This window comes from Notamacropus eugenii, chromosome 7 (assembly GCF_028372415.1).
Source record: "Notamacropus eugenii isolate mMacEug1 chromosome 7, mMacEug1.pri_v2, whole genome shotgun sequence".
In the NCBI taxonomy this organism is placed as follows: Eukaryota; Metazoa; Chordata; class Mammalia; order Diprotodontia; family Macropodidae; genus Notamacropus; species Notamacropus eugenii.
The window spans coordinates 169,632,094-169,645,514 of NC_092878.1; the positions used below are offsets into that span (position 1 = coordinate 169,632,094).

The window sequence follows — 13,421 nt, forward strand, 5'->3', positions numbered from 1 at the left end:
TGGGAACAAAGAGACAAGGATGTTTGTGTATATCAGAGGGAGGGAGGATAAATCCCTGCAGAAAGGCATTGAGGTCCTTCTGGTTGGCTTGATTACAGCGGCAGAGGGAGGGGTTTCCTGTCTTTCCACTACATGTGTCTATGACATGGTATAGACCCTCCCAACCGTGGGCAAACAGTAAATAGAAGTCTGATGATTCACAAGCAACATGGCCAGAGACAACTGCAGGCTCTTCTTGGAATTTAACAAAGTCTTGGGCAAGAAACTGGCAACCTTAGCTGGTGTTTTCTTCAGTGTTTGTATTACCGGCTCCAGGGGAAAGTTCTGTACTAGCAAAGGCAATATGTTAAGACAATTAACCAGATCATTTCAAAAGAACAACAATGTATTTGTAGAGTGTCCAAATACTTCAGGTAAATGTATACAGTGACCAAAAATGTGAGGAGCATTCCCCTTTGTGATTCGTTTTGCCAAGATCAGAGCTAGTTGAGAAAAGATTCCAATTAGAGATGTTGAGTATATAGGTAGAATAAGAGAGAGGGAAGAAGAAAGAATCAGAGAAACAGAATCAAAGAGTCAAAGAGAGAAATGCAGAAGAGGAAGGAAGGAAGGAAGGAAGGAAGGAAGGAAGGAAGGAAGGAAGGAAGGAAGGAAGGAAGGAAGGAAGGAGGGAGGGAGGGAGGGGAGAAGGGAGAGAGGGAAAAGGGAAGGGAAAGGGGAAAGAAAAAGGAAGGGAAAAGAAAAGAGAGGAAGAAACAGGAACTGAAAAATTGCTAAAAAGCTTGGGAGATTTGTTATCAGACTCATTTTCAAGTTAAAAGCAGACATTTAGAGAAAAAAAGGATAACCTTATAGTGGTACCCCCTAGCTATTTGGTTCTTCTTTTACCCTGCCTGTTCACTGTATGATGGAATTGGAGAATTGGGGGGTAGGGAATTGAGAGAAGATGAGATGCTTAAGAATCACACAATGCTGATTCTCAGGTTCCAGAATGCACTTCTATGTCTATGCCTAACCATTTGAGGAGAGATTCAGATTAACAATCCAAAATGGATGAGCGTTAAAGGGAAGTTTCTATCTCCAAATCGAACAGTTTTGAATTGAGGGTTTGAATTGAATTGCTAGGAAAGGAGAATGCTTAAAATTTTTGAGGGACCTAAGTTGGTCAGTTGGTTTGTATTCAGCAAGAGATTAGGGCTGGCATTAAGACTCTGAGAATGGACAGACTTTTCTCGTACATCAAAGTCTCTTTTCTATAGTCTAGTGGATGGCTGCATAAGGGCCTTTCTTTTCCCTATAAGAGCTGATACTTAGTTTTGGTGCTTGCCACAGAGACAATTCCTTCTTTTATGGGAAAACTTTAGCTGAAGACTACAAACTACATCAAAAAGAATCCAGGAGAAAAGGAGGAGCAACATGGAACAGCTGAAACACAGTGCCATACTCATCAGGAAGCAGTGAGGTGTCATTCTACATAGTAACAAAGATGTGATGACATCTGACACCATGTTATGACAATCAGGAAACAGTCCAGCAATGTCAGAAGTGACCGATATCCTTCTCTGCATGTGTGTATGCATGCATGCATGTGTGCTAACCACAGGCAATCCACATTTTTGTTCCCCTATGCGTATATGTTGACTACATAGCTTTTCTCTACCCTAAATCTCTACTCATTTCTACTCTTTCCACTAGTGGTGTACATATTTGTAGGAGAGTGTATGCCACACTTATGGTTAGAATATTTTGACATTTATTACCATGTTATTTCATTAAATGCCTTTAGTTTGAATTGATTGCATCCTTTGTCTGATTAACAAAAATGAACACATTGGTAGGGGCTCATCACCTATGGTTTTGAGTGGATGCAAATCTACACAGTATCTTGAGCCTTGGCTATTTTTTAAGGGATGAGGGAAATGAAAAAGAGGATGCTCTAAGATGTACAAACGTAAGAAAGATAAGGAATGCTTGGTTTTGGCTTTTTAAAGCATAAGCTATGGGACTAATGTTATCCTGACTAGGCATCCAAATTGACTGGACTTACTCAATAATTGGTAGACTTTTGCATTTCCAATACCCTCATCAGCAAAACCCCCAAATACTTCTTTGGGCTTTAGGGACAAGCTTCAATGAGAAGCTTTTTATTCTATTTGAACTCAGGCCCCCATTTCATCATTAGAATATTTTGGTATTAAATCGTCACCATTTTAACTATTAAATCAGACTGAAAATGAAAGAGAAATAAATTACTCTAGTGAAAGCACAAAAAAAAGCATTGATAAAAAAAAAGAGATTCAAGAGCATAAGCCAAGATTTTACAGTAGATAAGGCCATGCAAATGTGGCCAGATCACAAATCACAGAGCTAGTTTGAGTGCAGCTGTTGAGTATAGTCATAAATCAAGGGAGAGAACTAAACAAGGTGCACCTCAAAGGGCAGAAGCCATCAACAGAGGTCAGGACAAAATGTCAGACTCATAAAACATGCATTGTGGGAGCTGAAGGACAAAAACACATGCCCAAGAAGTTGCTAGGGAGAAAGTTGAAGGTAAAGTTAGATCATCTGGCTGGCAAGGATGGTGCCAAAACCACCCTGAGCAGGAGTCAAAAGACCTGAGATTTCATTCAAGCTCTGCCTCTACTAATCAGGTTACTATGGACCTACATGAACCTCAGTTTCCTCATCTGCAAACTGGAGATGATAAAACTTGAACTCCTTTTCCTACAAGTTAATTGCAAAGGAAACTGTTATACAGATTAAAGCTCTTTAGGAAGAGGAGTTGAGATTGTTATCATCATCATATTCACCAACATTTGGAGAAAAAGGGAGGAAGCAAACAACTGTCCAGAGAGGCTTCAGTATGCAGATGCATGAAAGGACCCCACAGAATCTTGGTTGTTGCTTGCCCTTCATTTCTGAAGAGGATCCATGGCACCACGGGTGATGTCTTGACTGCATGTGAATTGGATTTAAGTGAAGCAGAGTTGCACAAAATCTTCAACTTCATACTTCCTTCCAGAGTCATTGAAGTACATTTGCAAGACAAAAGATAAGATGCTGGCAATGGCCTGTGATGCAGTGGGTGACCTTGGCATCTTCAATGTATGACCAGGCTCTAAGCCTGCTTCCTTCAACCACCTTTGTGATCATTGGAACAAATTCTTTTCATCCACCCCTTCTGCTGGGGGAAGTCTTCACATGCTTGGAGTAGATATCCCCCTAACTGATCAATTGGTTTGAGGTCCATTGATTACCCTCAACCTGACTTAGCCTGTCTGCCAAGATAGTTTTATTGGGGTGGGCTGCTGTTCATACTACAGCTTCTTAGAGCCACAGGTGAGAATTGAATGAATCAGGTGGACACCAAAGGTGGAGGAGCAACCCTCGCACCCAAGGTGCTGGTCCTTCTGAATACCCCCCTACACCCTAGAAGACAGTCTATACCTCTGAGTAGAATATGAGGTATCCAAGGTCCTTCAGTTGGTCTTGGCCTCAGCATGTTGGATACATATTAATCATCACCAGCAACCAAACCTGGACTGGACCAGATCCAGTCTTAGACACTCTGGCAATTGAAGTTCTTCAAATGTCTTTGATTCACAGTGGCTTTCAAAAATTTGAACTCTATGTGTGTTGGAAATAACATTGTATAGATAGGGAAACTGAAGACAAGAAGGGAAGGAAGTTTAGAGGATGACTTAGAGAGGACCTGAATTGTCGAAGTATCCAACCCCTCATTTTCTAGGGAGATGAAAGTCGGTAGAAGGGAAGTAACCTCCTCTTGGTAACAGGCAGGAAAGAGTTAAGACTTCATGGTTCCTCTTCTAGTCAAACTCACAGAATAAAGCCACTGCTAGAATTCAGTAAGCAAGTCTGATTATCTCCTTTGTGACAGGACATCTCCTAGGCAGTAGGGATAAAAAGACAAGAAAAAAATCACACATGACTTCAAGGAATTTACATTGTAATGGAGTGTTAAAACATACCCAGCATCATTTTTCCATTCCACAAGCAGAAGTTGAATATTTGCTCTGAGTACTAGAATAGGTCAATACACAGCAGCTCTTCTTTCCAAAAGGAAAGATTGGCAATGCTGTTGGTCTGTTGCATTCTCTCTGGCTTGGAGGCATCTGTGTTTTATCCAAGACAAGCAATTCCAAACACAACATTGGTCTGGTGTGAACTGCTCTGTTTCAGAAGACCCTCAGCAATGGGGTGCACTCTGCTGCAGTGAGTTCTTACCCAGGAGGGATGAGCACGGGAGAGCATGCTGGAGCCATGGGTCTCCAATAGGCACCATATTGGGTTCCTGACATGTATTACTAAGGGGCTGACTTTTGAACTCCATAACTTCTGTTTGGTTTCTACTAGCCTCCATTCTGCACTTCCTGGACCAACGTCTCCTAGGAGATGCTCTCCATCACAAGCCAGCTATTACTACAGTCTATTGTGACTATTCACAAATTGTGAAATTTGTAATTGAGTCTCAAAGATTTAAAGTTGGAAAGGGCTTTGGAGGCCATCAAAACCACAACTGAGGCACAGAGAATTATAGCTAGCAAATGTCTGAGGCCGAATTTGAAACCAGGTCTTCTTGACTCCAAGTCCAGTGCCCTGATCATTCCAGGTCCAATCATGAGACACCCCTGAAAGGATACCCTCACTTGGAACATATTCCAACAAGATGTATTGTATCACTTTCCATTTGAATTCTTATTTACCTGCACACTTTTTCAAGTACACTTCACAGAAAGTCACTCATGCTGGAAGGTTCCATAATGGCCTAAGAGAAATACTTCTGTGCTTGCAAATCTTCTAAAATGAAATGAGGAGAATGGGAGGTACTTTCTAAGGCTGTGTTTTGCATGTGATTTTATAATCTACAAGATCTTCTCCAGTATCGTTATTTTTCTGTCTCTCCCTTTCTCTTAACTAGTTAACATATCATGGCATAAGCTTATAGGGCCTAGGGCACAAAAGCACCTCACAGACCACTTAATCCAAGCTCCTCTGTTTACAGAAGGGGAAACTAAGGCCAACAGTTGGGGAAGAGATTTGCTCAGGGTCACGCAGATGACCCTTTCCTTCTAGCCCTCTGTAGCATTTGTCGGTGCTGGTGACCCTCTTCCTGGATACTCTTTTGTCTCTGAGCTTTTGGTCCTTCGGGTATCTTAAACTCAGCATCTTGAAGACAGAATTTGTCTTTTACCCCAAGCCTTGTCATCCTCCTAACATCCCTATCACTATAAAGAACGTGGTCATCCTTCTGGTCACCCATGTTTACAATCTCACAGTCATCTTTCACTTCTCTTTCTCATTCACCACCACCTTTCCTCCATGTCTAATCCATGGACAAGTCTTGCTTCTCCCTCCTCAACCTCTCCCTACATGACCCCTTCTCCCCAGTCACATAGGCACCCCTGGGTGCAGGTCCTCATCACTTCATGCCTGCCCTGTTGCCACAGCCTAGTCTCCCTGCCCCAAGTCTCTCCCCACTCCAATTCATCCTCCATTGTCAGTAATTTTCCCAAGGCACAGGCTTGAAGATGCCAAATCCTTTCTCAATAAACAGCAATTCTACATTGACTCTAGGATTAAATCGCAGATTCCTCTGTTGGTCATTTAAAGCCTTACAAAGCCTGGCTCATTTACCTTTCCAGGATCATCGTATATGACCATCCACCCATACCCTTTCCTTTGTACAGGCTGCCCCATCTTCATTGCCTGGAACCCACACCTGCTCCATCTTTGCCCTTTGGAATCCCTAGTCTCACCTAAGCTCCCAACTGAAATGATCCTTCTTCATCCCCCAACTCTTAGTGATTTTTCTCCACTTGCTTTGAATTTACCCTGCACATACCTTGTGGTTATTGCCATGTGAGGGTGTTGCCTCCCCCTTCCTCCATAGAATAAAAGTTCCTTGAGGACAGGCATGGACTGTTGCATTTTCATTGATGAGTCTGCAGTGCCCAGCACAGCAAGGATCTGGCACCTAATGAGTGCTTAGTAAATGATGACTAATTGACTATTTGATCTGTCAAAGTTAGACTGGAGCCTGATGTGGCTTGCAGTCTATATTCTAGCCAGGATACCTTGTTTACCTCGAAAGGACTGGACCTTTGTCCAGTGTCCCACAGGTACTGCTTGCCAGGGATGCTCTTCCATACAGATTATCTCACTGCAGTATATTTCTTTAATTCTGGCGAATTTAGGTAAGTAAGAGAGCCATACTCCAGAACAAAGGTCTTGGGTCAGAGAGGAAGCACCGTGAGGTAGCTGGAAGGAAAGTTAAGACCTGGGTTCAAATTCTGTCTATAGCTATGTGACCATGGGCAAGCCACTGAATGCTTCTGAGCCACAGTTTCCTCATCTGTAAAATGATGGAGTTAGACTGGGTGGTCTTCAAAGTCCTCTCCCTTTACCTATGATCGTACCCAACCCCTTTGTTTTACAGATGAGGAAATCAAAACCAATAAAGGTAAGGGACTTGGCCAAGGGCACATAGGTAAAAAAAGCAGAGCCAGGATTTGAACCAGAGTCCTAGACATTCAGATTTGGGGTTCTTTTCACTCCCTGCTTCATCTAGAGATACCTGGAAATTAATGTATGAATGAATTTCTAAATGTTGACCCCGTCTTCCTACAAAGGGGTTCCTTCTCTGGACTCACACCCATTGTCTTTAGTCTTCAAGGAACCCCACACCAAATAGAGTCAAGCTTTCTTTGATCTTTCTGTCATCTGCCCCATCCCAGAGCTCTGGGGAAACTCTGTGATTGGCCATAGATGTCACCACTTAGACTCAGGGCACTTACTTCCCGCTCCATGGGAGGTGCCTCAGGGCTTCCCTCAGCAACTCACTATATAAAATTTCATATTTAAATGAACCTACATCTCTGGTTATCTAAGAGATATTCATGAATACCTTTCAAAAGTAGGCAACATGACTCTGTCTCCTAATTTGGCCGTTGGCATAGTTGATGGTTTTTCTAAATTTATTCAGGTAAAAGCGATGGCTTCTGACGGAGAATGCTGTGCCTGTTGGCCAAGTCCACCCACACAGAGATAATGGTGGTTGGGCCAGACAGGAAGTGGAATAAACAAATATGAAAGACTCAGGGTGGGATGGGGAGTGGGAAGGACAGAACTTTAGAGACTGCACAAACTGTCCTCACAGAGCTCCAGTCTAGTGCAAGATAAGACGCTGATCTATAAAGAAAAAACAACAGCAAAAAATCCTAATGGGTAAGAGCAACACTGAGTTCCTGCCTGACCTGGGTGGGTTCAAAGGGATAAATGAGAGAGGTTAGAGACTTAGTTGATAATTGTCTCCTGCACTATCCCCCATTATCTTAATAGTAAATGCTTTGTAAATCAGAGGTGATCTGTAGCCCACATCCTTCCCAGGGTGTGGAAGGTCAACCCAATACTCAGGACTTAAACGTTTAAGAGGTTTGTTGACATATAGTAACTACTTGTTAATGATAATAAGGGAGAGTCTTGCAAGGTGCCTGCCTTCAATGTTCCTCCCAAGTCTGTAGTGAATCCATGTACAGCATGGGAAACACATGAAATGACAAGTCTTCTGGGTCTTTACAATTAGTATGTCAGGCTTGGGGCTTTAGCAGCAACTTTCCAGATTGACCATTTCCTACCATTGAATTGTTGGGAGACTAAAGATTTTCTGTTGTCTCCATTCTAAAATAGAAGCTTTGGGATCTTTGGACATTCTAACTGACAAGATGACAAAGAAAATAAGGAAAAGTCTGGAGGGAACTGGATGGCAGAGAATTCATGGATGCCCTTGCAGACAAATTTAGGACTTGGAAACCTTGCAAGACAGCCCAAGAATTGAAGGAAAACGTAACTAAGAAAAAGAATAAAGCAGAAATTAAGATGCCATTTACCTTGTCCTTGGTCTAAGTGTGTGCCTACCCATGCCTCATGCCTCTTGTTAGAGGGCCAACCTGTAGAATTAGTATTGTCATATTTCATAAGTTCTCATAATGAAAGACTTCTGCAGCAGTGTCCATCTAGATAATTCTCTTGTGTCTTTGGATTCCAAGCTTGATGTGCTTTCCATATAGGAAAAGCTAAATAAGGATTTCCTAAACTGAATTAATTCCACACAACAACCTTCATATACATGAAGACAATTGTCCCCAAGCACATACCTGGCCCCAGATCTTCTCTTCTTGAGGTTGAACAGTCTCAGTTCTGATCCTCATATGGGATTGTCTCTGTGGTTTTCATTTCCCACTTGTCTTCTTCTGGACCTGGTCCAGGTAGTCAATATCCTTCCAAAAATATGTCCTGAGAAGTGTTCCTTGCTGACCTAGTGTTTGTTTTTGTGGTTAATTCTCCAAGGTGGAGCTATTAAAACTCCTTGTGAATGAGAGGAGACATCAGTGACAAGACTTATACCAATCCAAGATACTTCTTCAGTCCTCCCATTAAAACTACACAAGAATGTCTGATTTCCTTGTAATGCTTCAGTTAAATTCCCCAGGCATTTATGAGTCTCCCATTACGGGCCAGCACCATCCTAGGTGCTGGAAGTACAAAGATAAAAAGCAATAGCCCCTCCCCTTGAAGAACTTCTATTCTCCTAGTGGACAACTGCATTAGCCAGATAAGGCTTTATAAAATACAGGCATGGCAAATGAGTAATTCCAATGAAAGAGAACCAATAAGAGGGAAAATGAGGAACAGCCTTGCTGAGCCCTGAAAGGAAAATGAAAAGAGGGAGAGGATTTCAGGCATGGGGAACAGTCTGTCATGTTCCTGTTCTCCACCAGCTATAGAGAGGAAACATCAACACGGATAATTGTAATGAACAACAACCCTACTCTCCTCTTCTCCATCCCTCATTTCCTACCTCTAATCAGCTGCCTCTCCATAGCCATTCTGATCTGTCTCCTCCCCATTTCAAATGCCAACACCCTGGAATATTGCAAAAAGCTTCCTACTGGTCTCCCTTCCTTCAGCCTCCTTCTCCAAGCCACCCTCTACACAACTGCAAAAGGAGCATTCCTGAAGCACGGGTCTAACCATGACACTCTCTCATTCAAGAATCTTCTATCATTCCCTGTTTCCTTTCAGATAAAATACAATCTGCTCAACATTACAAATCCAACCCTTCTCGAATGCAATCATATTTCTCTTCCTCATTTCCTCCATTTCCAACTGACCTAATCTATTTCCTGTTCCCATAGGTGACATTCAATATCCCACCTATGTGCCTTTGCCTTGGTTATTTCCAGGACCTATACTGATTTGCCTGCTTTTTTCTGTCTTGTAGAGTTCTCTGGTCATTGCAAGTGGTACTTCTTGATCTCTCTAGTTGTAAATGTCCTCTACCCATAACATTACTTTTTATTCATTCTCCAAGTATATAGCATATCCTTTCACATTCTGAACATTAAAACATTAAAAGTGATTTTGTGTAAAGGAAAGAGCTAGGTAGACTGGTAAAGAAAATACGATATTGCTTTTGTCATAGTAGAACATTTTGATTCTGAAAGGAGTAGGAAAATACATTTGGTTTAATAAAAATTGCTTCAATGTTTGCATGAAGAAACATAGTTGTCAGATGGGATATAAGCCATTTGAGACAGAAAATAAACTGTAGCATAAATGTAGAGGCATAAATCATCTTATGCAAGATGTGGGGTGATCACTCGTATGTATGTGAAGATTTTATGGTTTAAAGAGGCACAGAACGAACTGTTATTAAAAACTGGAAAAAATGCGAGCAAGAGAAGGTGTTTCAAAGGACTAGAATGAAATTATGGGCCATGTTGAGAACATAGAGCTACAGGGCAGAATGGTCCCTTGGCTCATTTGCAAGTAACTGTTTTAAGGCAGGATAGTAAAACTTACAAAGTGGGGGGGAAAATCATGTAATTCTTTGGAGATAAAAGGATATTTAAATAAGGACTATTAATTTCATATGGGGAATAAGATGAGCTGTTAGCTTTAAAGTGAAAGGTGAGTCAATGAGTTCCAAGAGACTCTGATTGAAACTACTTAGAGAGAGAGGAAAAAGGAGGATGAGCTTGCCAAACATATGCACAGTTTTGAGGGGCAGAATATGGACTGTGATGCAGGAAAGGAGATTGAGGAGGAGCCAGAGGTGGGGGAGACTGGATACAGGATAACCTCTGCATCAGTCAATCCATCAGTAAACATCTATCAAGTGTCAGATACTAGAGTGAGAGAGAAGAGAAAGAGAGGGAAGAGCTGGGAGAAGACAGAGCTTTCTGTGAAGAGGAGATAAAGTCCTTTGTTGAGATGGTAGAAGGAGGGATAGTGTGAGGACACTGAGGAAACAAGAAAAGGTCGATATGACCACTGTGCAACGGAGAGTCAATTAAGAAAGACGAAAAGAATTATTTATGGCCGTGGAGGCCCAGATGAGATTGTAGCACTTTGTCATGGTCCCATTCAGTTCCACTGTGTGATCTCCACTGTGGAACAGTATGTGCCTAGCAGCAGAGAAGGCCAATGGGAGGAACGATCCAGGGATGATGTCTGGCAATTTCTGAGTGACCGCAGGGCAAGGGGGTTACAGATTTGAGGCACAAAAGCAGTATAACTTGAAGTGGTTAAGTAGAGTTTCAAGTTTGGGGTTTGTTGTTCAGTCAATTCAGTCATGTCTGACTCTCCATGATGCCATTTGGGGTTTTCTTGACAAAGATACTGAAGTGGTTTGCAATTTCCTTCTTCAGCTCATTTTCAGATGAGGAAACTGAGGCAAAGAGGATTCAGTGACTTGCCCAGGGTCACACAGCTAGCAAATGTCTGAGGCAAGATTTGAACTCAGGTCTTCCTGACTCTAGGCCTGGCACTTTATGCACTTAGCACATTGGTGGTGACAGGAGAATACTGATGGATTAAAGACTAAAGGCTAAAGAATTGAGATAAAGGGAGAAATGAGAAGAGGTTAGATCAAAGGAAATACAAAATGATAGAGGAATTTCAGAATTCTCAAGGTGGACATTAGCGAGTGATCAGGGCTAGTGTGGCTAATGGTTATATCATAAGAACTGGTGGGGATAAGGAACTGGGAGACATCAACATGGACATGGAAGCCTGACAGAATGAGGAAAGGTGTTGAGAAATGAGAGGAAGCCTGTGAGCCAGGCACAGAATGCCTTGAGAAAGGAGGAGGAATGACTGCTATCATCAGTGTCTGGACTGGGAGGGAGAGGCAGTTGGAATGAGTCTCAAAGGAGGAGACTTTTGCAGAAAGGGCATGGAAGGCATCACAGAAAGTTTGAACATCCACCTGGTTGGCCTCCAGGCCCAGTGGCTCAGAGGCAGGGAGAAGAGGTGCTTCTGACGCTAAACAAGGAAGAGCAGGTGGAGAGGTGGGATCTTCTGGGAGGGGGGCAGGGAAACAGGCCTCTGTGAGTGCCAGGAGAGGGAAGGAACATGGGGTACAGGGAGTGAAGAAGCAGCTTCTTAGCAAAGAAATAGGGATCCCAGCAGGTCCATACCATGCACTTAATGAATGTTTATTAAATAAAACGTATTGAAATACGTGCATTTAAAAGGTGCATGGGGAAGAGTTGGGGACAAATCCTTTACCTTGGAAAATTAAAACCCCAGGCTATCAGACATCTGCACTTTTTTGAGGAATAGGGGAAGCAAAAACAAATAACATGGTCTCAGTTCCCTCAGTTCTTCATTTCAGGAGTCACAGATACGTTGACCCTGAGTCAGCAAGAGAGGAAAACCACAAGGTTTCATGGGAATTAGAGGTGGCAGGCACTGCAGAGGTCATCCTTTCCAACAACCCCATGGTTACAGATGAGGAAAGTGAGGCTAAGACAGGGGAAGGAGCTTGGATGAGGTTAAAAATGTGGAGTTTGAAGAGAGGTATCCCACCTCCAATCCCCTCTGTCCTTTGCCCAACATGGCATGTGGCATTTTTAGATGAAACTGAGAAAGGCTTTGGGAGCCTGAAATCCTTTGCTGAGGGATCTCTTAAATAAAACCCACATGTATACATATGTATGTATATGGGTGTGTTCATAAATGAAATATTCTTAGAAAAAACTCCCAAAGAGGAAATGCTCTCACCCTCCCAGCCCTTGCTTTGCAATGCCATGGTTTGTGGGTGCACGTTCACTCCCTTTTCAGGAAGGCTCTAGGAGAGCCTCTCACTTCTCTGCTGGGAGCTCACTGATCCTGTTCTCAGGCTCGGGAGCATTTTTTCTTCTTGTGCCTGGTACTGGCCTGGATTTTGGAGCTTGCAGTCCAACCCCCTCATTATACCTTGGTGAAAAATGAGGTCCAGGGACTTTGTTCAAGGTCACATTGATCACACGGTCAAAGAAAATTGATTTGAGCCTTGGTCTTCTGGCTCTGTTCCTTTTCCCCTGGAGCTCATACCTCTAGAGAGAAGAGGAAGAATGATGGGGTGGGGAAGAGAAAAGCGCTGGGCAAACTGATCAGGGTGAAATGGCATGTTTGTGTCTTGGGGGATTTGGAGGGGGGAAGACAGCTCCAAGTACCCTCCCATCTCCCTTCTTCTCCCAGGTGATCTCTCTCTCTCCCTTCCTCCATCCCAGCCTCTCCCAGCCCTCTGAGATCCCAGACTTGGCCGTGTGCCCTTGCCTCCAGGGCTCCAGGCTCCCAGTACCTCCCATCTCCCTTCTTTATTTTTTTAATTTATTTATTTAACGTTCAACATTCATTTTCACAAAATTTTGGGTTCCAAATTTTCTCCTCATTTGTCCCCTCCCCCACCCCAAAACACCGAGCATTCTTATTTCCCCTATCACCAATCTGCCCTCTCTTCTATCATCCCTCCCTTCCCTTGTCCCCATCTTCTCTTTTGTCCTGTAGGGCCAGATAACTTTCTATACCCCATTACCTGTATTTCTTATTTCCTAGTAGCAAGAACAGTACTTGACAGTTGTTCCTAAAACTTTGAGTTCCAACTTCTCTTCATCCCTCCCATCCCATTACCTTTCAGAAGGCAAGCAATTCAATATAGGCCATATCTGTGTAGTTTTGCAAATGACTTCCATAATAATCATGTTGTGTAAGACTAACTATATTTCCCTCCATCCTATCCTGCCCCCCCATTGCTTCTATTCTCTCTTTTGATCCTGTCCCTCCCCAAGAGTGTTGACTTCAGATTGCTCCCTCCACCCATTGCCCTCCCTTCCATCATTCCCCCCCCTCCTCCCCTTCTCTCCCACTTTCCTGTATTGTGAGATAGGTTTTCATACCAAAATGAGTGTGCATTTTATTCCTTCCTTTAGTGGAATGTGATGAGAGTAAACTTCAGGTTTTTCTCTCACCTCCCCTCCTTTTCCCTCCACTAAAAAGTCTTTTGCCTGTCTCTTTTATGAGAGATAATTTGCCCCATTTCATTTCTCCCTTTCTACTCCCAATATATTTCTCTC

General features: G+C 42.8%; 1 protein-coding gene across 4 annotated transcripts in view; it reads left to right on the plus strand.

Annotated features, from left to right (window-relative positions):
- Positions 1-13,421, plus strand: part of MSR1 (macrophage scavenger receptor 1) — a 79,837-nt gene that overhangs the window by 45,476 nt on the left and 20,940 nt on the right. The window contains exon 9 of one of the 4 annotated variants that reach the window (XM_072625684.1): positions 7,708-7,969. The exons of 2 other annotated variants lie outside the window; for them this stretch is intronic. In XM_072625684.1, the coding sequence (XP_072481785.1) occupies positions 7,708-7,709 (2 nt within the window). In that variant the 3' untranslated portion in view covers positions 7,710-7,969. Of the gene's footprint in view, positions 1-1,332; positions 4,671-7,707; positions 7,970-13,421 lie in introns of those variants that run through there. One more of the 4 variants, XM_072625685.1, reaches the window with a different exon arrangement.